Source organism: Dipodomys spectabilis, unplaced genomic scaffold, assembly GCF_019054845.1.
Source record: "Dipodomys spectabilis isolate Male_0828 unplaced genomic scaffold, ASM1905484v1 ptg000379l, whole genome shotgun sequence".
Taxonomy (NCBI): domain Eukaryota; kingdom Metazoa; phylum Chordata; class Mammalia; order Rodentia; family Heteromyidae; genus Dipodomys; species Dipodomys spectabilis.
In genome coordinates this window covers 473,134-501,119 of record NW_024871056.1, presented here as the reverse complement: position 1 = coordinate 501,119, position 27,986 = coordinate 473,134, and the positions used below count along the sequence as shown (strand labels likewise).

Genomic DNA, 27,986 nt, shown 5'->3' with positions numbered 1-27,986 from the left:
GAGGGGGAGGGAAAGAAGGGGGCTCCCATGGGGCTGGGCTCCAAGAGGGGCTGTAACCACCCGTGGGGGGGGCACCCAGAGGACCCTGAGCTGGGGTTGCTCCCCTCCCACATCTCTGCTTACCTCTTTATCTGTGCAGGACAGGGCGGGTCTCCTACCCACGGCCTCCTGTCTCCTTCCTCTCTTCCTCATTTCCTTTTCTTCCTTGTGCTGTCTCATATGTGTGTGTGTGTGTATACGCATGCGTGTGTGTGCATGTGTGCACACATGCGCACGTGCCTGTTGCTGTCCCTGAACTTTTTTGTTCAGGCTGGCACTCTACCACTTGAGCCACAGCACCACTTGTAGCTTTTTGCTGCTTAGCTGGTGATAAGAGTCTCATGGGCTTTCCTGCCCGGGCTGACTTTGAATGTGGTCCTCACATCTCAGCCCTGAGTAGCTAGAGTCACAGGCGTGAGCCACTGGCGTTCGGTTTATTGTCTCACATCTTTCCTCTCTTTAAATATATATGTTTTGGTTGCTGGGAATACGGCTCAGTGGTAGAGCGCTCGCCTAGCATGCATGAAGCCCTGGGTTCCATTCCTCAGCACCACATACACAGAAAAAGCCGGAAGTGGTGCTGTGGCTCAAGTGGTAGAGCGCCAGCCTTGAGCTGAAGAGCTGAGGGACAGCGCCCAGGCCCAGGGTTCAAGCCCCACGACCAACAAAGGAAAGAAATGAGCCCTAAGCCTCTTACTTCCTAGGCAGTCACTACCACGCGGGCCGCGCTCCCGGCCGCTTCTTGCTGTCGTTATTTTTCAAGTAGAGTCATGCTTTTTAACCAGACCAGCCTCAGATTTTGACCCTTCTACCTATCTAGCCTTTAGCTGGGATTACAAGAGTATCCCATCCCATCTGGCTTGTTAGTTGAAATGTGGGGGTAGGGGAGGTGTCTCACTAACTTTTTGGTGGCCTTAACCACTACCCTCCTGATCTCAGCCTCCCGAGTAGGGGTCACAGGAATGCCCACCATCACTGTCTTCTTCACTGCTACATTTTTTTTTTTTTGTTTTTTTTTTTTGGGGGGGTCCGGTCGTGGGGCCTGAACTCTGGGCCTGGGCGCTGTCCCTCAGCTCTTCAGCTCAAGGCTAGCGCTCTACCACTTGAGCCACAGCGCCACTTCCAGCTTTTTGCTTATGTGGTGCTGAGGAATCGAACCCAGGGCCTCATGCATGCAAGGCAAGAGCTCTACCACTGAGCCACCTTCCCAGCCCTTCACTGCTACATTTTAAATGGTGGCATTTATGACCAGTGTCCATTTACTGTTCCTTGTACCCAACTACTTTCCTGACTTCTCTTATGAAGTATTCTGAATCCAGCGAAAGCCATGCCGGGGGTGGGGCCGTCTCCTGGTGGGGCCTGGGGGTAACCAGATGCCCCCGCTGCAGGTCAACACGAGCATCGACGACTGGAAAACCACCAAGTGGAAGGACATCAATGTGGAGCAGATGGACATAGACTGCAAGAAGTTCGCCAAGGACGTGCGGTCTCTGGACAAGGAGATGAAGACGTGGGACGCCTTCGTGGGCCTGGACAACACCGTGAAGAACATGATCACGTCCCTGCGCGCAGTGAGCGAGCTGCAGAACCCGGCCATCCGGGACCGCCACTGGCAGCAGCTCATGCAGGCCACCCAGGTATGGCCCCGCCCCCTCTACCAGCTCCGCCCCCTCCAGCCCCACCCCTCCACCCGGGCCCTGCCCACCCCAGGGGCAGGAGGCCCCCGGATGGACTGGTCTGCCCAGCGCCCAGCACCCAGCGCCCAGCACCGGATGCTGATAAAACCAGACAGGGGCCAGGGCACAGTTTTGTTCTTGCTTTTGTTTTTTAGTAGTAGGAATTGAATCCTGGGCATCATGCATGCCAGGCAAGGGCTCTTCTTGAGCCACAGTTGAGATACCCCAGCCCTTTCCTTTTTTGCTTGCTTGCTTGCTTGATTGGGATCGTGTTTTGCCCGGGTCAGTCTTAGGCTCACAGTCTTCCTACCTCTGTCTCCTGGGTAGCTGGGATTACAGTCATGCACCGCCACACCTAGCTGGGACTCAGTAATTTTCAAACAGGGCTCTGCAAATTACACTAGCCAGTCTTGCTTGAGGGCTGAATGTTCACAGACTTAGGACATTGTCCTGGGGTCCCCATACACCACAGAACCCATGCGCAGAATCCTAGCACCCCAAAATTTCCAAGGACATCTCCAAGCAGTAGGTACTGGCCCAGGCTGCAAGCCTGAACTCAAGCAGGGGGGCTGTACTCCCTGCAGAGGCTGGAGGGGCCCCTGCTTCCTGCTGAGAGGCAGCGCCCAGCGGCGCCAGCCACTGGTTTGTGGCCACGTTCCTCCATCCTCATTTAGCTGCCTCTGACTCCCCTCCTCCTCCTCTCCTCTTCTCCGTAAGACCACCCCTCATCAGACTTAGGGTCCACATGGAGAATCCAGCATAATCTCCTCCCAGGATCTTTTTGTTGTTGTGTTGTTGGTTTTTTGGTTGTAAAACGAGGTCTTGCTATGAGCTCAGGTTGGCCTGAATTTACAATCCCTCCTCCTCGACCTCCTAGTGCCGGAGTGTTAGTGTCATGAATCACTATGTCTGGCTCAACCCAAGAGCCTTTGTGTATGTGTGTGTGTGTGCATGTGTGTGTGTGTGTGTGTGTGTGTGTGTGTGTGTGTGTGTGAGTGTGCGTATGTGTATGCGTGTATGCCAGTTCCAGGTCTTGAACTCAGGACCTAGGCACTGTTGCTCAAGGCTGGCACTCTACCACAACTCCACTTCTGACTTCTTGCTAGTTAATTGGAGATAAAAATCTCATGAATTTTCTACCTGGCTGCCTTTGAACCCTGACCCATAGATCTCAGCCTCCTGAGTAGATAGGATTACAGGTGGGAGCTACCAGTACTGGGCTGTTCACCCAAGAGCTTTGTTACCCAGAAAGACCCTATTTCCATATGAGGTCGCACCCTGAGGTCCCCATGGGCACGGATCTGGGGAGACACTTTGTGCCCCGCCACAGCTGAGTTCTGCTGGGGCCTGGTTTCAAAGGGAAGGGAGGGGACACTTGGAGCAGTAACTGGGGTCTCTGAGTCGCAGGAGAAAGCCTCCCCCGCCCCCCCCAGCGCCCCTCAGCGGCCTCAGCTCCCCAGCCCCGCCTCGCGGTGGAGGGCAGCAGCCCACGCACTGTGCTGGGCGGCTCCCCTCACTGGCGCTGCCCGCCGTCCACAGGTGAAGTTCGAGATGTCAGAGCAGACCACCCTGGCAGACTTGCTGCAGCTGAACCTGCACAAGTACGAGGACGAAGTCCGCAACATAGTGGACAAGGCTGTGAAGGAGTCCGGGATGGAGAAGGTGAGTCCTCGGGGAGCCCCCCTCTCCCGGGGAGGGGTGGGGGAGGGTCCTGGGGCTGGCCCAAGGGCTGAGGGGACCACTGGGGTCTCACCTCACAGAGAGCTCCCCAGCCTTCAACACACAAGGAAACCTGAGCAGCCTTCTCCGGCCCAGTGCAGACAGAGATCCAAGAGGAGGGCTGGGAAGGTGGCTCAGTGGTAGAGCGCTTGCCTTGCATGCATGAGGCCCTGGGTTCCATTCCTCAGCACTACATAAGCAGAAAAAAAGCCAGAAGTGGTGCTGTGGCTCAAGTGGTAGAGTGCTAGCCTTGAACAAAAGAAGCTCAGGAACAGTGCCCAGGCCCAGAGTTCAGGCCCCAAGACCACAACAGCAACAAAGAAATCCAAGAGGGAAATAAAAAACTTGTAGAATTTATTTTCTCTTAAAAATCCAATTCCTGGCCATTGTGTCTCCCTGGAGGCCCAAGGATGAGAATGTCTGCTCCTTTCCAGTCCAGGGAGGTGCCCTTCACCTGGAAACTCACCTCCCGCTTGAAACAGGATGAAGGGCTGGGCCCGGTGGCTCACACCTGTAATCCTCGCTATTCAAGAGGCTGAGATCCTGGGATCATGGTTTAAAGCCAGCCCAGGCAAGGTGTGATTCAAGTGCTAGAGAACCAGCCTTGAGTGAAAAAGCTAAGGGACAGAGCCCGGCCCCGAGTTCAAGCCCCAGAACTATCACTAAAAGTAAGAAAGAAACAGATGAAGGTGGGCCTGACCTTGCCACTTTTCAAATGTCTTTAACTCAAAATAGTCAGTGTGCCGGAGAGAGCAACTTCCCATCCTCACGCATAGTGTATGGCCTTTGGTATCAGGCTTCCTTCCTTGAGCCTAGCATCTGAGTCTCCAGAGCCGCCTGTGGCAGAACTCCTTCTGAGACGGAGACTTTCCACTGTGGGGTGGACCACGTGGCATCTACCTGATCATCAGGGACAGGGCTGCTGCGTTGCAAGGTTTCCATCCAATCAGTGGAAGGGCATCTGGATTGCTGTGGTGTCTGTCCAATCGGTGGATGGGTGTCCAGCTTGACCTGGCGTCTGTCCATTGGTTGAGGATTGGTTACCATGGTTTCTGTCCCATCAGTGGATGGGCATCTGGATTGCTGTGGTGTCTGTCCCATCAGAGGGTGGGATGGGTGTCTGGGTTACCAGGGTGTCTGTCCAATCAGTGAATAGGATGGGGCTGTGGCTTGCCATGGCAGCTGTCCAATCAGGGGATGGGACAGATGTCTGGCTTGCCATGGTGTCTGTCTACTGGTCAGAGGATCAGCGTCTAGATTACCCCCAGCTACGGCAGCTGATGGTAGCCTGAGCATTTTGGCTCATGTCTCAGGACCTTTGACTTCCCGCTTAGCTCCGTCACCAGATACCTCAATGGTCCTTATTTCTGTGTCCTGCGGAAAGGTGCTGAAGGCCCTGGACAGCACCTGGACCACCATGGAGTTTGAGCACGAGCTGCATCCAAGAACAGGCACCATGATGCTCAAGTCCGACGAGGTGCTGGTGGAGACCCTGGAAGACAACCAGGTGCAGCTACAGAACCTGATGATGTCCAAGTACCTGTCCCACTTCCTCAAGGAGGTGACGAGCTGGCAGCAGAAGCTGTCCACCGCGGACTCGGTCATCTCCATCTGGTTTGAGGTCCAGAGGACCTGGAGCCACCTGGAGAGCATCTTCATCGGCTCCGAAGACATCCGCTCCCAGCTCCCGGAGGATTCCCAGCGCTTTGACATCATCGACAAGGAATTCAAGGTGAGCCCAGCCCACTGGTCCCAGGGCATCTCCAGAAATGGCTCAAGAGGAGAAACGGAGGGCCCCTAACACCCAGGGACCTCTTTCTCCTTCCAGGCCTTGATGGAAGACGCGGTAAAGACACCCAACGTGGTGGAGGCCACCAACAAACCGGGTCTCTATGATACACTGGAGTCCCTGAAGAAGAGGTTGGTTCCCACCCAAATCCAGGGTGGCAGGAGCCAGGGTCGTGCGCCCCCTGCTGGTCATGAGCGGAGATGGCAGGAATAAACAAGGCACCTCCCACCCCACAGTGTCCTCCTGATGGGGCTCGCAAAGAAATGGGAGGACTCACCCAGGGTGCCTGGAGGACTGGCTGCCCAAGACCCTGCGGGCAGAGGCAGGACTCACCAGCCTCTTTCCCTCCTTCCTTCTTTCCAGCTTGGCCATGTGCGAAAAGGCTTTGGCAGAATACTTAGAGACCAAAAGACTGGCTTTCCCACGGTTCTATTTTGTCTCCTCTGCCGACCTACTGGACATCCTGTCCAATGGAAATGACCCTGTGGAGGTAGGCAGGACCCTGGCATTCTGAAGGACAAGCCAGGGCTATACCCCGAGCTCCGGGTTCCAGGCCCCTGCGCTTGGGGAGTTCTGGGCTGGAGGAGGAGGCTTCGATGGGACTTGGTGCAAATCTCACTCTGCACCTTGCAAATCAAACCCTTACAGGAACGGCTAAAGAGCCGTGGCTGCACAGAATGCTGTTTATAAAAGATGTAAGCAGCCAGGCTCCGGTAGCTCACGCCTGTAATCCTAACTACGCAGGAGGCTGAGATCTGAGGGTCATAGTTCAAAGCCAGCCTGGACAGAAAAGTCCATGAGACTCTTATCTCCAATTAATCACCAGAACACTGGACATGACGCTGTGGCTCAAATGATAGAGCACTCGCCTTGAGCTGAAGAGCTGAGGGACAGTGCTCAGGCCCAGGGTTCAAGCCCCACCACCACCAACAACAAAAAGATGCATGCAGTGGGGCTCCAGTAGCTCATGCCTATAATCCTAGCTAGTCAGGAGGCTGAGATCTGAGGATCATAGTTTGAAGCTAGTCTGGACAGGAAAGTCCCCATGAGATTCTTATCTCCAAATAACCACTCAACAACAACAACAAAAAAAACAGAAGTGGAGCTGTGGCTCAAAGTGGTAGAGTGCCAGCCTTGAGTGAAAACACTATGGGACAGTGCCTGGGACCTGGGTTCAAACCTCAATACCACCACACAAAAATATGGGAGGGCCGGCCGCCAGTGGCTCACACCTGTAATCCTAGCTACTCAGGAGGCTGAGATCTGAGGATCCAGGTTCAAAGCCAGCCCAGGCAGAAAAGTCTGAGAGACTCTTAGCTCTAATAAACCACCAGAAAACCAGAAGTGGCGCTGTGGCTCAAGCAGTAGAGCGCTCACCTTGAGCTGAAGAGCCGAGGGACAGCGCCCAGGCCCAGAGTTCAACAACAACAAAAAATCTGGGAGGGAAGGGGAGGGAGGGAGGGAAGGAGGTCAGAGCTGCCCAGGGGAAGCCTGGACCACGCATTCCCCTGCCACACACAGCCTCCCTCACCGTGATTCCCCCGCCCTCCCCAGGTGAGCCGCCACCTGTCCAAGCTCTTTGACAGCCTGTGTAAGCTCAAGTTCCAGCTCGATGCTGATGAGAAGCCCCTCAAGTTTGGCGTGGGAATGTACAGCAAGGAGGATGAGTACGTGGAGTTTGACCAGGACTGCGACCTCTCGGGGCAGGTAAGCCCATGCATGGCCTCGGGCAGAGCCAGGAGGAGGGCAGCAAGCCGCCCGCCCTTAGACCATGTGCGCTCAGCCCCCAGCCCCCAGCCAGTGTCCATCTCTCCTCTGACTTCTTGCTTGCCCAAATATTGATCAGGCAGTAGTGGAGGTCAGTCAGACCGGGGAGAAAAATCTCCTGTAAGAAAAGCCAAGGGCCAAGCCCGACGTTGGTGGCTCATACCTGTAATCCTAGCTACTCTGAAGGCTGAGATCTGAGGATCCCAGTTCAAAGCCAGCCCAGGCAGGAAAGTCCATGAAACTCTTATCTCCAATAAACCACCAGAAAATTGGAAGTGGTACTGTAGCTCAAGTGGTAGAGCGCTAACCTTGAGCTGAAGAGCTGAGGGACAGCACTCAGGTCCAGAGTACAAGCTCCATGACTGACCAAAAAAAAAAAAGAAGAAGAAGAAGAAGAAAAGCCAAGGGTCGCTGGGTGCCTGTGGCTCATGATTATAATCCTAGCTACTCAGGAGGCTAAGATCTGAGGATCTCGGCTCAAAGCCAGCCTGGAAAGGAAAGTCTGTGAGACTCTTATCTTCAATTAACTACCAGAAAACTGGAAAGTGGCACTGTGGCTCAAGAGGTAGAGCGCTTGCCTTGAGCTGAAGAGCTGAGGGACAGTGGCCAGGCTCAGAGTTCAGGCCCCACAACGGACTAACACATACACACACACACACACACACACACACACACACACACAGAGGAAAAGCTGGGTCAGGAGACTGAGATTTGAGGATCAAAACTCAAAGCCAGTTCAGGGAGGAGAGCCAGGGAGACCCTTACCTTCAGTTTATCACCAAAAAAGCCAGAACTGTAGCTGTGGCTCAAGGGGTGGAGAGCCAGACATGAGCAAAAAAACAAAGCAGAGCGAGACCCTGAATTCAAGCCCCATTGCCAGCACACACACACACACACACACACACACACACTCATACATTTAGTGGTGTGGCAGCAGTGTCCAGTCCCTGCAAGCCAGTCCTGATGCCCCTTGCTGGCCAGGCGTGAGCACCTGCCAAGCCTTCGAGGTGACAGGTGCACAGCAACAAAACCTTAGCCGCCACCGCCACTGCGCCATTGGCCTAGCCTGCCCGGCTGTCAGCTGTAAGCTCTCTGACCATCCCCTCCCCTCCCCTCCCCTCCCCTCCCAGAGACGTAAGTGAGCGCCCATCCAGAGGTTTGGGGGCTGGGATGTAGCTCAAGTGGAAGAGTGCATGCCTAGCAAGCGCGAGGTTCCGAGTTCAACTCTCGGTGCTGCAAAAAAAAAAAAAAAAAGCAATAGATACAAAAAGGTTTGCCCAGTGCCACTGAGCTCCAGCCCTGTTTTTACTTTTCTGCTAACACCTCTGCATTTCTACCCTCTCCCCAGGAATGGCAGTACTTGGAACAAGCACATATATATATATATATATATATATATATATATATATATATATATATATATATATATATCTTTACAACAAAACAAACCACTCTTAGTAGGTATGCCTGTAGCCTGGCGGTCAGCACGGCCTCCGTTCCCTCCTCCAGGTGGAGGTGTGGCTGAACCGCGTGCTGGACCGCATGTGTGCCACGCTGCGACACCTGATCCCCGAAGCCGTGGTCACCTATGAGGAGAAGCCCAGGGAGCAGTGGATCTTCGACTACCCTGCCCAGGTCCGGCTTCAGGGCGGCCCGGGGTGTGGTTGGCCTCCGGGCATCCTGGGGCTTTGTGGCTGGCTCTGAGTCCCCGGGCCGTCGCTGGTCCACCGGGACATTGCCAAGCAGCTGGGCACGAGCTGGTGCTCCCGGCAGTGACGCGTGGGCCTGGCCGTGTGGGTGTGTCTCCAGATCGCCCTCACCTGCACCCAGATCTGGTGGACGACCGAGGTGGGCCTGGCGTTCGCGCGGCTGGAGGAAGGCTATGAAAACTCTATCAAGGACTACAACAAAAAGCAGGTGTGTGGGCCCTGGGAGCCCAAGACCACCATGGTCAAAAGCAGCTGACGCCGGTCATCCCAGCTGCTCAGGAGGCTGAGATCCGAGGAGCCAGGCTCAAAGCCAGCCTGGCCAGGAAAGTCCATGAGCCTCTCATCTACAATTAAGTAGGAGGAAAAAAATGGAGATTTGACTCAAGTGATAGAGCACCAGCTTTGAGCAGGGAAAAGCTAAGGAGCAGCACTCAGGCTATGAGTTCAACCCCCAGGACTGACACACACGCCTGCGTGTGTACGTGCACGTACACATACACATATAATTTTTTAAGAAGAAGAAAAAGTTGCTCATAATGACGACTGCTAAGGTTTCCTTATGCAGGCTGTAGTCTGTTTGCGTGTGTGGACATCTCCTTTTCTCATTGTAAACAAAGCCAGGCAGTCTGATTTCCCCTGGGACTCAGAGCCAGCCCGGTAACTACCCTAGTCACGGCATCCCTCTGGATGTGGGGGGATGCTGGCATCCCTCTGCGGCGGTGTCAGTGCGGGAGTCCCTCTGTGGTGTCCCTTTGTGGTGTCCCTGTGGCAGGATCTCCATGGCGGGATCTCTGTGGGGTCTCCGTGGTGGGGGTGTCTGTGGTGTCCCTCTGTGGCAGGGGTGTCTGTGGTGGGGGCCTCTGTGATGAGGGTCTCCGTCCGTGGTGGGGTCTCTGTGGCTGGGTCTCTGTGACACCCCTTCATGGCAGGGGGCTCTGTGGCTGGGGTCTCCGTGGCGGGGGGTCTCCGTGGCAGGGTCTCGGTGGCGGGGTGTCAGTGTGCCCCCCTCCCACAGATCAGCCAGCTGAACGCGCTCATCACCCTGCTCATCGGCAACCTGAGTGCGGGCGACAGGATGAAGATCATGACCATCTGTACCATTGACGTGCACGCCCGGGACGTGGTGGCCAAGATGATCACTGCCAAGGCACGGGCTGGGATGGGACGGGACCCCGGGGGGCGGGGCACCCCCCCCCCACAGAGCCACGTGCAGCAGCAGAGCCACACAGGGCAGGGAGCGTGGCTGCCGCGGGAGGCATGGGAGGGGTTGCTGGGAAGGGAGGGCCGCGCTGAGGCTCCCGCACTGGGCGCCGCGCCGCTGCCCGCAGGTGGAGAGTTCCCAGGCCTTCACCTGGCAGTCGCAGCTGCGCCACCGCTGGGACGAGGACAAGAGGCACTGCTTCGCCAACATCTGCGACGCACAGATCCAGTACTCCTACGAGTACCTGGGCAACACACCCCGGCTGGTGATCACGCCCCTCACAGACAGGTGCCTGCGGGCCCCCCCCCCCGTCCCTCCTCCCCCTCCACCCCCTCCTTCTCTGAGACTTCCCCGGGTCAGCCGCGGAGGCTGGGCTCTCGGGCACCGGCTGTGAGTCCTGAGGACAAAAGCGCTCCCACGCATGGGCTACGAGCGGAATGGATTATCTTATATATCAGCGGGGCTCCCCTCCCCAGGCGGGCCCCCAGACAGTGTTTGTCCCTTGGTCCAGTCCATCTGTGAGAGCACAGGTGACCGCAGGCCCTTGGCAGGTGCTACATCACACTGACCCAGTCCCTGCATCTGATCATGGGTGGCGCCCCGGCGGGCCCGGCCGGCACGGGCAAGACGGAGACCACCAAGGACCTGGGCCGGGCGCTGGGCACCATGGTGTACGTCTTCAACTGCTCAGAGCAGATGGACTACAAGGTATCCACAGGGCCACGGCCTGAGCTCTGAGCGCTGGGCACACGCCTGTCTTGAAGGGCCGCAAAGTGCGAGGGGGCACCCCTCTCCTCGGTCACTAGCTCCCTGCCCTCCAGCTGCGTGGTCCCCACCCCGGGAGCTGAGGGCCACGCCAAGGCCCGGAGGCCCACGCAGACCGGGTGGCCTGGGTGCTCGGCCACAGCGTCTCCCCTGGAAGGGGAAGCGAGGGCGGTCACGGCGGGGGCCGCCCTCTCCTGGGTGGGGGCGGGGGGTGGCGCCCCGCGGCTCTGGGGCTGCCCAGGCCAGGTAGAAGAGCAAAGGAAAAATCAGAGGGTGGCATTTGTATAAACTGAAGCCCAGGCGGAGCATCCGGGATGGAGACGGGAGGAAGCGCACCCAGCGCCCGGCCTCTGCCATGGGACCCCCTGCCGGGACCCAGCCAGGCCTGCCCGCCCCCCCCCCCCACCTCTGATGCCCTCTCCCCATCTCGATCTGCCCAGTCCTGCGGAAACATCTACAAGGGCCTGGCCCAGACCGGAGCCTGGGGCTGCTTTGATGAGTTCAACCGCATCTCCGTGGAAGTCCTGTCTGTGATTGCTGTGCAGGTAGGTGCCCCGCCCACCGTCTCTGGACACCAGAGAGCAAAGCTTCACCTGTCCCCAGCCGGGGCACCCAGGGGACAATGACACAGAGCAGAGCTGCCCCGGGCTCCTCTCTGCCCCTCTGCTTACATCCCGAGGCAGAGACGGGAAGGACCAGACAGGGCGGCACTGAGGAAGCCAGGCCAGACCAGGTCTGGGGTATTCAAAGAGAAAATGGCACCCAGTCTAGTTTCACAGATCTTAATTGGCTCCACTCATGATGTGAGGATTGCGCAGCAGACTACATGAAAAATGGCCCAGAATGCTGCAGGGGATTGAATGCGCAGGAAGAGCAGCCTGCCTCTGTCCCCGGAGGAACGGAAGCGGCCCTGGGGTCGGGGAAGTGAAAGCGGGGTTACAACTGGTGGCGGCTGTGTTAATTAATTATTTATTTGTTGTCAGTCATGGGGTTTGAACTCTGGGCCTGGGTGCTGTCCCTCAGCTCTTCAGCTCAAGGCGAGCACTCTACCACTTGAGCCACAGCGCTACTTCTGGTTTCCTGGTAGTTAATTGGAGATAAGAGTCTCATGGATTTTCCTGCCCGGGCTGGCTTTGACCCCACGATCCTCAGATCTCAGCCTCCTGAGTAGCTAGGATGACAGGCGTGACCCACCAAAGCCTGGCTGGAGGCTGTGTTATTGAGCTCAGGTCCCACAGTTGGCCGCTGGCAACTGGCTGAGGCTGGGCTGCTTTTCAAGAGGAGTTACACTGCGTTTGCCCATTGAGTTAGGTCAGTTCACCATGGATCTCTATAGTGAAAGGCTCAAAGCCAAACCGAAAACAAGTACAGCTGCAGCTTTGGGCCAAACTATTCCATTTACCAGGGAGAGGACAGAGGCCTCTAGAACAGGGGTCAGAGGAGTTGGTCATTAAACAATGCACAGGAGTTTCTCAATTAGCTAAGAATGTGGACAGAGAACTGCAGGGAAGGAAAAACAGGAAGGAAACGTGGCTTTGTGTTCTGGTGGAGCCCCCGCTGCTGGGGAGTCTAAGCAGGGCGGGAGCAGGATCCTCAGGCGCAGCCGTGGGACAAGTCCCCGTCCTGGACCGTTGTTAAAAGCGCTCCGTGCGAGCCCCACGTACATGCCACGGGCGGATGCGTGTGGAGGCGTTGTAAGCAAATCTTCAGATGAGCCTGGTGCCTGGGCAACACCAGGTTCTCTGGGCTAACCTGAGGCCAGCCTCCAGTCCCAGGATCAACTCTGAGATTCTTTTACTAGCATCTGAGGCTAGAGGCCCAACTAACTCTGAGGGTCCCAATAAGCCAAGTGTAGCCACTCACCCCAAACCTCAAACAGGTACCCCAGTCTGGTGGTGAGCTCTGGGTGCCAAGGCCCCGTGAGAAGTCGGCCTCTTAGCAGGTGCAGAATGAAAAGGAAGTGGGGGTGCGGGAGTGCGGTGGTAAGGGCCGCCTGGACCGGCCACTGGGAGCTCTTCTGCCCCACCCTGCCCTGCTCACTGGCGGGCCTGGAGCAGAGGCAGCCAGCTGCTCCAGAGCCTGGGGGCCAGCGGGGAGGGCACCACCCCCAGAATGCTCCCACGGAGCCAGTTTGGGGCCCTGAGGGCTTGAGGCTGAACGGGGGCAGCGGGTGCTGTGCCTGGTATGACCTGGCGTTCGGTGGCCTGGCCAGCATCCACCGCAGGAGAGGCCTATGAAATCAGGAGGTGGGGAGCTCCACGCAGGGAAGCAGGGTCAGGTGACTGAGCAGGGGCTTGACTGGGTCAGGTGACTGGGGCGGGGGGGGGGGGGGGGGGGGGGGGGGGAGGAGGGAGAGAAGGGCCTCAACCATGAGTTCCAGGTGCCCTCCAGTGGTGATGTAGAGACTTGCAGCCGCCTTCTGCAGCTTTCTGTAAAAACCTGAGTTCTAGAGGTGACCTGGTGAGGGACAGGTCAGCTCAGACACTCTGAGACTGGACAATAATTCCCAGGGAGAGCGACAGCTACTGCGGGGCCTCCCAAGGGAGGGATGGAGGGGGAATGCCGAGGGAAATGACGAGGGCCAGTGGGCCTGGACACACGGCCGAGGCCTTGCAGACAGATGGCCACCTCAGGGCACATACTCTAAGGTCCGCTCTTGTCACACAGCAAGCAGAATGAGACGTGCAGAGGGAGGCTAGGCAGTGCGGGGGGCAGAGGAACGCCATGGGGCAGGCCAACCCGGCTACCACCGGCCTTCAAAGCCGCGCATCTCTGTGTTGATGCCCATGTTCTGGCCATCTAGGTAAAATGTGTCCAAGATGCCATTCGGGCCAAGAAAAAGACTTTCAGCTTCCTGGGGGAGATGATTAGCCTCATCCCCAGCGTGGGCATCTTTATCACTATGAACCCTGGCTACGCCGGCCGCACGGAGCTGCCCGAGAACCTGAAAGCCCTGTTCAGGTGAGCGGCCTCCACCTCTCAGCCCAGACACAGCCACAGCCGCATCCAGAGCCCAGCGCTGAGCAGAGGAGGAGCAGAGGCCAGGCCGGGAGCGGGGAGGCGGCAGGGGAGAAGGTGGGCGAGGCCTGGCCTCTGAAGGCCTCCGCCAAGCAGGGCCGGGTGGGTCAGGTGTGCAATCCTAGCTACTTGGGAGGCTGGGATTGAAAGGATTGCGGTTCAAGGCCTGCCCGGGCAGAAAAGTTTGTGAGATGCACCTACTCTCAAATAAGAGCTAGGCACAGGCTGGGAAGGTAGCTCAGTGGTAGAGCGCATACCTTGCATGCATGAGGCCCTGGGTTCGATTCCTCAGTACCACATAAGCAAAAAGAAAAAAGCTGGAAGTGTCGCTGTGGCTCAAGTGGTAGAGCGCTAGCCTTGAGCTGAAGAGCTGAGGGACAGCGCCCAGGCCCAGAATTCAGGCCCCACAACCAGACCCAAAAAACAAACAAACAAAAAAAGCCTCTTTTTGGGGCTGGGAAGGTGGCTCAGTGGTAGAGCGCTTGCCTTGCATGCATGAGGCCCTGGGTTCAATTACTCAGGACCACCTAAGCAAAAAGAAAAAAGCCGGAAGTGGTGCTGTGGCTCAAGTGGTAGAGTGCTAGCCTTGAGCTGAAGAGCTGAGGGACAGCGCCCAGGCCCAGAGTTCAGGCCCCACGACCAGACCCTCCCCCCCCCCCCAAAAAAAAGAGCTGGGCACAGAGGTGCATGTCTGTTGTCCTCACTACAAAGGAAACCTAACAGGCACATGGTACCCAGATGCAGGCCCAGATGGGAAGCAAGACCTTATCTCAAAAATAACTAGCAAGGCCAGGTGCTGGTGGCTCCTACCTGTAATCCTAGCTACTGCAGAGGCTGAGATCTGAGGATCACAGGTGGAAGCCAGCCTGAGCTGCATGAGACATTTATCTCCAAGGAGCCACCAGAAAAAATGGAAGTGGAGCTGTGGCTCAAAGTGGCAGACTGCTAGCCTGGAGCAGAAAATCTTAGAGACAGTGCCCAGGCTCTAAGTTCAAGCCTCATGACCAACAAAGTAATGATAATAATAATAACTAACAAAAGCTGGGCACTGATGATTCGTGCCTGTAGATGTGGCTTTCAAGGGACTAAGACCTAAGGACCACAGTTCAAAGCCAGCCCAGGCAAAAAGGCTGTAAGACTTATCTCCAATTAATTATCAAAAAGCTGGAGGTGGAAGTGTGGCCCAAGTGGTAGAACACCAGCTTTGAGTGAAAAAGCCAAATGAGAGCTCAGGGCCTTAAGTTCAAGCCCCAATAATGGTACCAAAAAGCTAATAATACATACATAAATAGCAAAGATCAGGACTGGAGGTTTGGCGCCGCAGTAGAGCACCTGCCTAGGAAGTGCAAGGACCTGCATTCAAATTCCAGCATGATCAGAAAAAAAAAAAAAATCTCCATCTTCCCTGAGGCAGGTGGCCCCAGCTAGGGGAGTGGAGCAGAGCCAGGGTCCAGGGTGTGCGAGCGAGGAGCTGGCTGGGGCTGGGAACCAGCTCCGCACCTCCGGGGGTGTGGTGAAGCGATGCCCAGCGGTCCCCTATGTGTGTGGGGCAAGGAGTCGGGGTGGAAGGGGAGGGGAGGGAGGCACGCATGCCCATGCCCGTCTCCCCAGACCCTGCGCTATGGTGGTTCCCGACTTCGAGCTCATCTGTGAGATCATGCTGGTGGCCGAGGGCTTCCTGGAGGCCCGCTTGCTGGCCCGGAAGTTCATCACACTCTACACCTTATGCAAAGAGCTGCTCTCCAAGCAGGTGTGGAGCCTAAGGGGCCAGCCCAGGGTGGGCGGGGTAGGCCGGGGCCAGCCTGGCCCACGGCTGCTTTTACACATACACACACACACACACACACACAGATGGTGTCCCTCCTGCCCGGCCGACCCCAGAGTGAGCCGGCAATGTGGGGGATGCACTCACCCCCATCCCTCCACAGGATCACTATGACTGGGGCCTGCGGGCCATCAAGTCGGTACTGGTGGTGGCTGGCTCCCTGAAGCGGGGGGACCCCACCCGGGCAGAGGACCAGGTGCTCATGAGGGCCCTGCGGGACTTCAACATCCCCAAGATCGTGACAGATGACCTGCCCGTGTTCATGGGGCTGATCGGGGACCTCTTCCCCGCGCTGGACGTGCCCCGCAAGCGAGACCTGAACTTTGAGAAGGTAACTCGGTTGCCCCGGCCTCCACCCATCCTGGGGAGCCCGTCCCGTGGGGCTCCCTCCCACCTTGCCGTGCCCTGGTAGCGAGCCGACAAATGGAACTCGGCGGTGGGCACACAGCTGGATGAGGCCCCCAGGCATTGAGGGGTCCTGGGTGGCCGCGTGGGGCCGGTCCGTGTCCAGGGCTGGAGCAGATGGTGCTGGCATGGGCAGATCATCAAGCAGAGCATCGTGGAGCTCAAGCTGCAGGCGGAGGACAGCTTCGTGCTGAAGGTGGTGCAGCTGGAGGAGCTGCTGCAGGTCCGCCACTCCGTGTTCGTCATCGGAAATGCCGGCAGCGGCAAGTCCCAGGCAAGGCCCCTGGCCCGGAGCTTCCAGCCCCACCGTGGAGGTCATGGAGGTCAGGGGTAAAGGGTCAGCCCTCCAGCACCTCTCCCCAAGCCAGAACCCCCCATCCTGTCTCTGGATGACATGTAGAGGGTGGCGGCTTATATTACTAATGCCTGGTAGCACTGGAGATTCTAAGTCGGCCTAGACTTAAGTGAAACGTACCCAGAGGGTGGACAAGTATGCCGGTGTGAAAAATCATTCCCAAACTCAAGTGCCAACAGCTGAGATTTGAGGATCTTGGTTCCTGGCCAGCCCAGGCAAATACATTTGTGAGACTCGTATTTCCAATTAACCAGCAAAAAGCCAGAACTAGAAATGTGGTTCAAACAGTGGAGCACTATTATTGAGGAAAAAAAAAAAAAAAAAGCAGAGTGAGGGCTCGAGGCCCTGAGTTCAATGCTGGCTGTAAACTCAGGGCCTGGGCGCTGTCCCCAGCTTTTATGCTCGAAGCTAGTGCTCTACTACTTAAACCAGCCATGGCTCCACTTCCAGCTTTTTGGTGTTTAATTGAAGATAAGAGTCCTGTGGACTTTCCTACCTGGACTGGCTTGGAATCATGATCCTTAGATCTCAGCCTTCTGAGGAGCTCGGATGACAGGTGTGAGCCCCTGGCACCCAGCTCCCAAGTTTTCTTTAAAAAGTAGGAGCTGGGGCTGGGAAGGTGGCTTAGTGGTAGAGCGCTTGCCTAGCATGCATGCAGCCCTGGGTTCCACTCCTCAGTACCACATACACAGAAAAAGCCAGAAGTGGCGCTATGGCTCGACTGGTAGAGCGCTAGCCTTGAGCAAAAGAAGCTCAACTGGCACACACACACACACACACACACACACACACACAAACACAAAGAAGGAGCTAAGCCAGGCGCCAGTGCTGCGTGGAGGGGCCGGGCCCTGTCTCCCCAGCCTCAGGAGCTCCATGGGGGTGGGTGGACGTGAGCAGTCAAGAGTCCAGCTTCCCACCACCAGCCACTTGCACATCATCTGGGGCACAGACGCCCCTACACCCATGGAGGCAAACGGGGCCCAGAGAAGCAGTTCTGCCCGTGTGGCCCAGAGAGAGAGAGAGAGAGAGATGTCCAGGGCCCAGCAGGGGGCAGCTGCCGCGTGCTGGGCCGCGGGGTCACACCGCCGCTTCCGCCCTCGCCAGGTGCTCAAGTCCCTGAACAAAACCTATCAGAACATGAAGAGGAAGCCGGTGGCCATCGACCTGGACCCCAAGGCCGTCACCTGCGACGAGCTCTTCGGCATCATCAACCCGGCCACCAGGGAATGGAAAGATGGTAACAGAGCAGCCCGGGGCGTCCTGCCGCTGCCAGGGCCCCTCTGTGGGGTGGCCACCTACTGTGGGGGACACGGTGCGCAAGGACAGGTCCCATGGCGAAGGTGGAGCTGAGGCTAGCAGGCGCTCAGAGGGCTTGGGGTTCGGGCCACCAGGCCACGGGGCCCTGGAAGGAAAACTGGGGAGGCAGTGGGCTGAGCTGGGGGGCGGGGGCGCTGGGTGTGGCCCGTGGAGGGGCTCACCCACACCTCAGCTCTCCCCCAACCCCAGGGAGGGCTGCGCCGTGGGCAGGGGGTGGGGGGGATGTCCCCCTTCCCTCCTCCCTACCTGCTGCCTCTGAGGACTGTTCACCCATCAGGGAGGAGCCACAGGCAGCCAAGGCAGGCGTGACTGCCCCACAATGCCCCTGGGGTTCGGCAGGGTGTGACCCCAGCCCTCCCCCCCACCAGGCCTCTTCTCCACCATCATGCGGGATCTGGCCAACATCACTCACGAAGGGCCCAAGTGGATCGTGCTGGACGGGGATATCGACCCCATGTGGATCGAGTCCCTCAACACCGTCATGGATGACAACAAGGTGTGTGGCTCCTGACTCCCTGCTCGCCCCCGCTGAGGGGGGACGGGGAGGGCTGGCGGGCACACGGGGCTGCGGAGCCCCGGAGGCCCGGGCAAAGTGCTAGGAGCCACGGAGAGCAACGTGTCTAGAGCCAGCGTCCACACCGCACGCAGCTCTGCACATTCCGGCAGCAGCACCGTGGCACGGTGCAGGAGAGATGGCGAGTGACAATTACGATTTCCATAATTGTCTAGAAGCAGCTTATGAAAGTGATTTTCCCCAGCACTCACTCAGGAGGCTGAGGCAAGAGGATCACCAGCAGAGGCCAGCCTGGGTTACGTAAAGAGACCCTTTCTGAAAACAAGAAGAGATTGTCAATTAGATAGAAGAGGGAACGTGAGAATTTACAATATAGAGGGCTCTGTGTGTGTGTGTGTGTGTGTGTGTGTGTGTGTGTGTTTGGTTTGTTTGGGGTTTTTTTGTTTTTTTGTTTTATTTTTTGGTCGTGGGGCCTGAACTCTGGGCCTGGGCGCTGTCCCTCAGCTCTTCAGCTCAAGGCGAGCACTCTACCACTGGAGCCACAGCGCCACTTCTGCTTTTTCTGCTTATGTGGTGCTGAGGAATTGAACCCAGGGCCTTGTGCATGCAAGGCAAGCACTCTACCACTGAACAACCTTCCCAGCCCCTGGTGGGATTTTTTTTCCAGTTATGGGACTTGAACTCAGGGCCTGGGTGCTGTCCCTCAGCTCTTTTGCTCAAGGCTAGCACTCTACCACTTGAGTCACAGCACCACTTCCAGGTTTGTTTGTTTTTTTGGTCGGTTGTGGGGCTTGAACTCTGGTCCTGGGTGCTGTCCCTGCGCTCTTCAGCTCAAGGTGAGTGCTCTACCGCTTGAGCCACAGCACCACTTCCAGTTTTTGAGTGGCTAATTGGAGATAAGAGTCTCACTGGGACTTTTCTGCCCGAGCTGGCTGGCTTCAAACCGCGATCCTCAGATCTCAGCCTCCTGAGTATTTAGGATTATAGCTGTGAGCCACCAGTGCCCAGCTTAGGGCTGTGGGTTTTGGATTGTTTATTTGTTTTGCCAGTCCTGGGGCTTGAACTCAGCTTCTTTGGCTCTACCACTTGAGCCACAGCGCCACTTCTGGCTTTTTCTGTGTATGTACTGAGGAATGGAGCCCAGGGTTTCATGCATGCTAGGCCAGCGCTCTACCGCCAAGCCACCTTCCCAGCCCAGGGGCTGTGGTTTTGAAAGGCGTGTGCGTCCTGTGGCGTGGCGCTAGCTCCCACGCGTGTCGCGGTGTGGACTCACCGGGTTCCGGGGCCGGTGCAGGCCTCCCCAGCTCTTCGTTGTGACACTCCTGCCTGCCGCTTCCCCCGTCAGGTCCTCACCCTGGCCAGCAACGAGCGGATCCCGCTGAACCGCACCATGAGGCTGGTGTTTGAGATCAGCCACCTGCGGACCGCCACCCCTGCCACCGTCTCCAGAGCCGGTATCCTCTACATCAACCCAGCCGACCTGGGCTGGAACCCGTGAGTAGGGTCAGGGCTCCCCCTCCCAGATGGGCCGAGAAAGGGAGACTGTTGGCCAAGACCAGAGTTGTGTGTCTATCTCCCATCCATCCGTCCATCCATCCATCCATCTGTCCATCCGTCCATCCATCCATCCATCCATCCATCTTCCATCCATCCATCCATCCGTCCATCCATCCATCTTCCATCCATGTGAGTGACTTACCTATACATCTCTCCCTCTATCCATATGAGTTGCATATCCATCCATCTGTCCTATCCATCTGCCCACCCATCCATCCGTCCATCCTCCCATCTGCCCAGCCGTACAGTAAACACCGGTGTGTTCGTGTCCCTGAGTGGCAGTGGAGGGAGGAGACAGATGTCTCTTCCTAAGTGACGCAGGTGTGCACTGACTCGGGAGACGGTGATGTGGGCATCGGCCGCACGCGGGAAGGTCCAGGGCTCCGCCCCTGGGCGGGACAGGCCCTTCCCAGAGGACTGAAACCAGGACAGAGGAGAGAGCACTCGGGGTGGACAGGAGCCGGCATTTACAGAACTCTGAGGGGGTAGCTGGGGGACCCTAGGACAGGAGAGACTGACCTCTGACCTCGCCGGGGTGTGAGGTCAGCAGGTGTTAAGTTCAGGGCCCATCCTAGTCCCGATGACCTCGTCTGAAGATTCTTAACCGGATTACTCCCAGAAGCCCTTTCTCCATGCAGGGTCACGGCCTGAGGTCCCAGGAGGAGGTGTCCCTGGTGAGGCCACCATCATGCCCTGCAGCATGAGGATGGGGGCTGGGGGTCCAAGGGCACAGGGGCACAGTGGGGAGCAGGGAGGAGAGCCAGCGGCTGGGAAGCAGCAGCTGAGGCCTGGGGTCTGGGGGCACTTCTCACCTGTGCGCCCCCTCCCCCCCCAGCAGAGCAGCAGCCCACCCTCCTTGCGGGGAGGCTGGGAGAGCCCTGGGACCCAGCCGGAAGCCGGCCCAGGCTAATGGGCCCCCGCAGGCCTCGGGGGCCCGGCAGGAAGCGCCTGGGCCTGTTGGGAAGGTGCGCCAGCCTGAGCCTGTGCACCTAACTGCAGGATAGAACCTTCTCCCTGGCTGCCCCCAAAATGCAACCTAACCCCAGCCCAGAGGCAAGGCAGCCCCTGCTGAGCCCCTGCTGAGCCCCTGCTGAGCCCCTGCTGTGCCCTTGCTGGGGCTGGCACCCCAGGCCCTCGCACCGCCCACTCACAGCCCTGCTCTGCTTGGAGGTCGCAAGGGGCGGGGAGTGGGATTGATGCTGTGCAGGTGGGGTCCCCAGCTCTGGATTCTCCCCTGCCACAGTGGAGGAACAGGAAGTGGGGGGTCGGGCACACGGGGCACTCAGGGAAGGCCTGCTGCAGGACACACGGGGCACTCAGGGAAGGCCTGCTGCAGGGCACACGGGGCACTCAGGGAAGGCCTGCTGCAGGGCACACGGGGCACTCAGGGAAGGCCTGCTGCAGGGCACACGGGGCACTCAGGGAAGGCCTGCTGCAGGGCTGCATGTGGCAGCCACACTGGGTTTGGCAGGGCGAGCGTCCTGCCCACGCCGGCGTCCCGCCGCGCTGCCCAGGGCTCCCCACAGTCACGCATTGCGCTTGGGGGACACCCGGTCCCTTCTGCTGGCCCTGGGCAGCGGCATGGGGTGCTTTGGAACAGCTGTGGGGCAGGGTAAGCATGACCCCTGTGTGCAGGCCAGAAACTCACACCCATACCTCTTGAGTGACCCAGCTACAGGTTGGCCCGGCCCAGCGATCGGCCACAGTGCCCACATCACTCACCACTGCTGCCAGACAAGCAGGGTCACCCCAGAGTGCCCACTGTTCAGATAGGCAGGACAGCGACCTCAAGGGACTACAGCCTCTGTGTGTGTGTGTGTGTGTGTGTGTGTGTGTGTGGAGATTACGTCTTTTTTACTTTTGCCATTACACTAAAATGATTTTATGATCATTTTTTTCCTTAACCATAAGACAGGTAATGCACATTCTTAAACTTGAAATGATTATGCCAGGGGTTGCAGTTCACTGTGTGTGTGCATGTCCAGTGACCCTTGACTAGAGGCCCTCGAGTCCCCTCCTCCCCCAGACCTCCTTTATCAAGCAGGTACGCCGAGCATTCTGACTGTGTTGGTCCCCAGTCCCCTTCCCCCAGCTTGGCTTAACCCCTAGTCTTTTGGTTAAACTGTCCTTTGTTGTTTACCCTGTGGAGTTTCATGCCTGCACATACTGTGTTTTTCCCTCTTGCTCACATACACATGCATAGGTCTGTGTGTGTGTGTGTGTGTGTGTGTGTGTGTGTGTGTGTGTGTGTGTGTGTGTGATTATATGGAAAGTTGTATTTTGCATCCAAGATCCACATGTGAGAGAAAATGCAACATTTGTCCTTCTGGGCCTGCCTTCTCTCCGTTTGGTATTTTCCTCACCCACCATTTCCCTGCAAATGGCACAATTTCATTTGTTCTGATGGCTGCAATTATGTGTATGTGTATGCACACACGTGTATATTACATGTTTTTACTATTTGTGCATTGTAGGGCATCTGGGTTATCTCCATAGCCTGGCCATTGTGAACTGTGCAGCAGTGAACACGGGTGTGCAGGTGCCTTTGTTGTACCTTGCTTTGCACTTTCCAATGAAGACCCAGGAGTGGCACCACTAGGTCATAGAGTAGCTCTATGTTTGTTTTTTTGGTTGGTTTTGTCCAACACAGGGACTCAAACTCACTCTCTGACAGTTGCTTTCACATATGGGCTGGTGCTCTACCACCTGGGCCAACCCCAGGTTCTTTTGGAGGAATCCCCATGCTGATTTCCGAGGTGGCTGCAGTTGTTCACATTCCCACCAGCGGGGTGTGAGGGCCCCTCCCACCCTGCGTCCCCTCCCCCCTCCCCCCAGCCTTTGTTGGTTGTGGTCTTGGTGATGACCAATCTAGCAGGATGATGTGAAACCTCATTGTCACTTTGATTTCCATGTCTTTTATGGCCAGAGATGTTAAGCATTTCCTCATGTATTTATTGGTCATGGGTACTTTAGAGGAATGTCTGTTTAGCTCCTTTGCCCACTTATTGAGTTCTTGGGGATTTTTTGGAGGAGGGTAGGTTTTTGAGTTTCTTATACGTTCTGGTTATTGAACCCTTGTCAGACAAATAGCTGTAAAAGACCTTCTCCCAGGGCTGGGAATGTGGCTTAGTGGTAGAGTGCTTGCCTTGCATGGATGAGGCCCTGGGTTTGATTGCTCAGCACCACAGAAGCAGAAAAAGCCAGAAGTGGCGCTGTGGCTCAAGTGGTAGAGCGCTTGCCTTGAGCTGAAGAGCTGAGGGGCAGCATCCAGGCCCAGAGTTCAAGCCCCATCACCAACAACAACAAAAAAAAGACCTTCGCCCATCCTTAGGCTGTCTTTTTACCTTAGACACTATATCCAACTCTATATTAGTGTTGTTTGCAGATGCAGTGCCATTTGTTAATTCTCCCTATTTACCAAGCCCCTGGAATTCTGCTCAGGAAGTTCCTTGCCTCAGGAATGAGTTCTAATGTTTCCCCTACTCCTACTGTGGAAGTTTCAAGGTTTCAGATTTAATTTGAGGTCTTAGATCTCCTCGGAATTGACATATATAAGTGATAAGAGACCAGGACCAGGTTTCAGTCTGCTGCATACGGATGTTCAATTTGTCCACCACCATATATTGAAGAGGCTTTTATCAAACATATACTTTTGGCTGTTTTGTCAAATATCAGATGGCTGGGGGTGTGGGTTCTGGGTCTTCTAGGCTGTTCCATTGGTTTTGGGGCCTGTTTTTGCACCAGTACAAGCCATTATATTAGTGCAACTCTGTGGTAAAGTTTGAATTCTGGAATTGTGATCACTGCAAGATTACTTATTTGCTGGAGGCTGGCATGGCCTCTTGGGGCCTTGTGTGGTTCTGTATGAATTTTGCATTGTCTATGAAGAATGACACTGGGATTACGACGGGCATTGCACTGGATTTGTGACTGCCTTGGATTTGCGATTGCCTTTGGCAGTATGGCCATTTTCACAGTATTCAGGAATTCTGCTTTTCCATAAATATGGGAAGTCTTTTCACCTCCTAGTGTCTTCTTCCATTTCTTTCTTCAGAGTTTTATAGTTTTCACTGTAGAAGTCCCTCATGTCCTTAATTAGGTTTATTCCTAGATTTTTTTCTTTTTTAAGTGATCATGAATGGAATTGTTCTCCTAGTTCCCTTCTCCATCTGCTCATTGTGGGGTATACAGGAAAATACTGATTTGTGTATGTGTATGTGTTTGTTTGTCGGTTGTGGGACTTGAACTCTGGGTTTGGGCACTGTCTATCAGTTCTTCAGCTCAAGGCGAGCGCTCTACCACTTGAGCCACAGCGCCACTTCCAGTTTTCTAGTGGTTTATTGGAGATAAAAGTCTCACGGACTTTCCTGCCTGGGCTGGCTTTGAACCACGATCCTCAGATCTCAGCCTCCTGAGTAGCTAGGATTACAGGCGTGAGCCATGGACACTGGCTTGTGTGTCAATTTTATATCTGGTTACATTGCCAAACATATTTGTCAGCTGTAGGAGTTTGGGGGTGGAGCCCTTGGAGTCCTATATATATAGGATCATATAATCTGCAAATAAGGATAGGTTAACTTTTTCCTTCTCTATGTGGGTTCCTTTTATGTCTTTCTCTTGCCTTGTTGCTCAGGCTAAGAATTCCATACTATAGTGAATAGAAGGGGAGAGAACAGGCATCCTTGTCTTACTCCTGATTTTTTTATTGTTGTTGTTGGTCATGGGGCTTGAACTCAGGGCCTGGGCGCTGTCCCTGAGCTTTTTGCTCAAGACTAGCACTCTTCTACTTTAAGCCACAGTGCCACTTCCAGTTCTCTGGTGGTTAATTAGACATAGGAGTCCAGCCCCGAGCTGGCTTTGAATGATGATCCTCAGATCTCAGCCTCCTGAGTAGTTAGGATTACAGGTGTGAGCCACCTGCCACCTGGCCTTTATTCTTGATTTTAAAAGAAATGCTTTCAGTTTTTTTTTAAAAAATTTTTTTTGGGTCCGGTTGTGGGGCCTGAACTCTGGGCCTGGGCTCTGTCCCTCAGCTCTTCAGCTCAAGGTTAGCACTCTACCACTTGAGCCACAGCGCCACTTCCGGCTTTTTTTTCTGCTTATGTGGTGCTGAGGAATCGAACCCAGGGCCTCATTCATGCAAGGCAAGCGCTCTACCACTGAGCCACCTTCCCAGCCCATGCTTTCAGGTTTTTTTTTTTTTACCATTTAAAATGTTATTGACTAGGTTTGCCACAAAATAAGCCATTATGCTGAGGTATGTTACTTCTGTTCCTAGCTTCTCTAGAGCTTTATTATAAGCAAGGCTACTGGATTGTGTCAAAGGCTTTCTTTCTCTGCTTCTATGGAGATGATTATGTGACTTATCCTTGATTCTGTTTAAGTGCCGTTATTACACTTATTGAGTTGGCATATATGAAGTTCTGTGTTAAAGCTATTGGCCTATAATTCCCTTTTGTTGTTGTTGTGTTTCTGTCTAGTCTGGGGATGAATCTAAAGAGGGCTCCATACAGGGAGTTTGGTGGTGATTCTTCCTTCCTATTTCCTGGGGCAGTTCAAGGATTGTTGGTGTTTGGTCTTCTTTAAAGGTCTTTGTTGAATTCTTCTGGGAATCAGGTGGGTTATATAGAAATAAGTCTGTGTCTACTGGTTTGCTTGCGTGAAGGTTTTCAGTGTTCCTCCATAATGCTCAGGACCGTGTGTGTATTTGTTATCATATCTCCCTTTTCAGCCCTGATTTTGTTTATCTGGTTAATCCATCTTCTCCTTTTGGTCGGATCAGCTAAAGGTTTATCAATTGTGTTTATCACCTTGAAGAACCAGTCTTGTAATTCACTGATTTCATTTTGTTTTCTTATGATACCAGAGCTTTGTAAATAGCAAACATGCTCTCTGCCAGAGATATATCCCCAGTCACGCGTGCGCACACACACTTAGAAGTCACTAGGTGGGAGCTTCAGGCAGGGCTGGATCCAGAAGTCTGAATGATGTCATAGGGTAGCCCTGATCCCCACTTCTTACCCTTCCTTCCTATCCCCGCCTTCTCTCTACACCACCCCAGGGGCTGAGGGTTTAGCCCAGCGGAAGGGCGCCCACCTGGCGCACACAAGGCCCTGGGTTCGGTCCTCAGCCCTGGAAGAAAAAAAAAAAAAAAAAAAGAGTACACCACCCCAGATGATGGCATGAGACTTTTCTCCTCTCTCTTCATCCCCTGCCCCTCAGCTTCACACTAGCTTCGTTGAGGGAAGAGGGGCTGATGCGTCCAGGGTGGCAGCAGGAAAGTCCCCGGTTGTTCCAGGCTTAGGGCACCCCCAGAGCTACCAATTCAGAGAAAGCACACGGGCTCCACTGCCCAGAAGCCTCACTGGGCTCTGTTAGGGTCTGCAGCCGGGCGGAGCCCTGGCTCTACGGCTGGCCACGGAGGAGAGGTGGGAGGCGCTTCCTGTGGCAGGAAGGGGGCTGCATGTGAACCGGAAGCAGCCACGGCCCGGACCTCCCCAGGGTGGTGAGCAGCTGGATCGAGAGACGCAAGGTGCAGTCTGAGAAGGCCAACCTGACCATCCTGTTCGACAAGTACCTGCCCACGTGCCTGGACAAGCTGCGGTTTGGCTTCAAGCGGATCACGCCCATCCCCGAGATCACCATCACGCAGATGATCCTGTACCTGCTGGAGTGCCTCCTCACCGAGAAGATCGCCCCGCCCGACTCGCCCAAGGAGCTGTATGAGCTCTACTTCGTGTTTGCCTGCTTCTGGTCCTTCGGGGGCGCCATGTTCCAGGACCAGGTGAAGCCCGGCGGGGACCCAGCCCCCCACCCCGTACCCCCAAAGCCAGGGACCTCGGCGGCGGCCCACTTAGCTAGCTGGTCCCTTTGTGTGTTTGATTTTGAACAGCTTATAGATTATCGGGTGGAGTTCAGCAGATGGTGGATCAATGAGTTCAAAACCATCAAGTTCCCTTCCCAAGGAACCATCTTTGACTACTACATTGACCCTGAGACAAAGAAATTCATGCCGTGGACAGACAAGGTGCCGGCCTTTGAGCTGGACCCTGACACCCCGCTGCAGGTAGCGCCCCGCGGGCAGTGGCCCGGGGAGCAGGGCGTGTCCCCTCCCCCACCCAAGCCTGCAACGTCCATGGCCAGGGCTCTCAGGAGCAGGTCTCCCACCAATGCCCGGCATGGAGCGGGCTTCTGAGATGCGCACAGGTGAGGGAGGCGGAAGCCGACCTGTGCCCTCTCCTCCCGCCCGCCCCCCCAGGCCTCCCTGGTCCACACCACAGAAACCATCCGCATCCGCTACTTCATTGACCTGCTCATGGCCAAGTCGTGGCCCGTGATGCTGGTGGGCAACGCGGGCACCGGCAAGTCGGTGCTGATGGGGGACAAGCTGGAGAGCCTGGGCACGGACGACTACCTGGTGCAGGCGGTGCCCTTCAACTTCTACACCACCTCCGCCATGCTGCAGGGTGAGCCCCAGCTGCGCGCAGCACGCCCGGTCCGCACGGCCGCCCCCCACCTGTCTGTGTCTCTGTCAGCCCCACCTCGGCCTGAGGACGTGGGGCCCCCACCCCCCTGCTGGGAAGGGCCCGGGCAGTGAGGGCCGGACGAGGTGCCAGGCCTGCGGGGAGAGCCCACACCCACCTCCGCTGGCCCCAGGGCTGGCCTGGTGCCGTCCCCCGCACCCCGGCCTCCCAGCCTGTGGTCTGCTCCAGCAGCCAGCCAGCGTGGCCACTGCCTAGCACAGACCCCTGCTCCTCAAAGGGAGCCCTGCCCCACTGGGTGTGCACACTCCTGAGCCCGCCTGCTGGCCGCCCCAGACTCGGGTGGCGGTGGCTCCTTGACCCTTTCCCTCTGCCCCCAGGGGTGCTGGAGAAGCCTCTGGAGAAAAAATCTGGAAGGAACTACGGGCCGCCAGGCACCAAGAAGCTGATCTACTTCATCGACGACATGAATATGCCAGAGGTAGACAAGTACGGCACGGTGGCCCCGCACACGCTCATTCGACAGCACATGGACCATGGGCACTGGTGAGGAGGGCTAGGGGCGGAGCCACAGCTCGGTGGGGTGTGGCCAGTGGGTGGGCAGGGACTCAGCTCGGTGGGGGAGTGGCCAGTGGGTGGGCAGGGACTCAGCTCTGTGGGGGAGTGGCCACTCAGTAGGCAGGGACTCAGCTCTGTGGGGGAGTGACCAGTGGGTAGGCAGGGACTCAGCTCTGTGTGGGTGTGGCCAGTGAGTGGGCAGAGACTCAGCTCTGTGGGGGTGTGGCCAGTGGGTGGGCAGGGACTCAGCTCTGTGGGGGTGTGGCCAGTGGGTGGGCAGGGACTCAGCTC

General features: G+C 56.4%; 1 protein-coding gene across 1 annotated transcript in view; it reads left to right on the top strand.

Annotated features, from left to right (window-relative positions):
- Positions 1-27,986, top strand: part of Dnah17 (dynein axonemal heavy chain 17) — a 104,709-nt gene that overhangs the window by 28,539 nt on the left and 48,184 nt on the right. Inside the window, exons 25-47 of the mRNA XM_042667148.1 lie at positions 1,428-1,676; positions 3,255-3,377; positions 4,819-5,166; positions 5,263-5,354; positions 5,587-5,713; positions 6,778-6,930; positions 8,500-8,625; positions 8,821-8,907; positions 9,715-9,840; positions 10,028-10,188; positions 10,452-10,608; positions 11,106-11,210; positions 13,469-13,626; positions 15,295-15,433; positions 15,612-15,839; positions 16,050-16,187; positions 17,373-17,505; positions 17,954-18,081; positions 19,445-19,593; positions 26,158-26,440; positions 26,549-26,722; positions 26,915-27,122; positions 27,518-27,683. Of these exons, the coding sequence (XP_042523082.1) occupies positions 1,428-1,676; positions 3,255-3,377; positions 4,819-5,166; positions 5,263-5,354; positions 5,587-5,713; positions 6,778-6,930; positions 8,500-8,625; positions 8,821-8,907; positions 9,715-9,840; positions 10,028-10,188; positions 10,452-10,608; positions 11,106-11,210; positions 13,469-13,626; positions 15,295-15,433; positions 15,612-15,839; positions 16,050-16,187; positions 17,373-17,505; positions 17,954-18,081; positions 19,445-19,593; positions 26,158-26,440; positions 26,549-26,722; positions 26,915-27,122; positions 27,518-27,683 (3,758 nt within the window). The remainder of the gene's footprint in view (positions 1-1,427; positions 1,677-3,254; positions 3,378-4,818; positions 5,167-5,262; positions 5,355-5,586; positions 5,714-6,777; positions 6,931-8,499; positions 8,626-8,820; positions 8,908-9,714; positions 9,841-10,027; positions 10,189-10,451; positions 10,609-11,105; positions 11,211-13,468; positions 13,627-15,294; positions 15,434-15,611; positions 15,840-16,049; positions 16,188-17,372; positions 17,506-17,953; positions 18,082-19,444; positions 19,594-26,157; positions 26,441-26,548; positions 26,723-26,914; positions 27,123-27,517; positions 27,684-27,986) is intronic.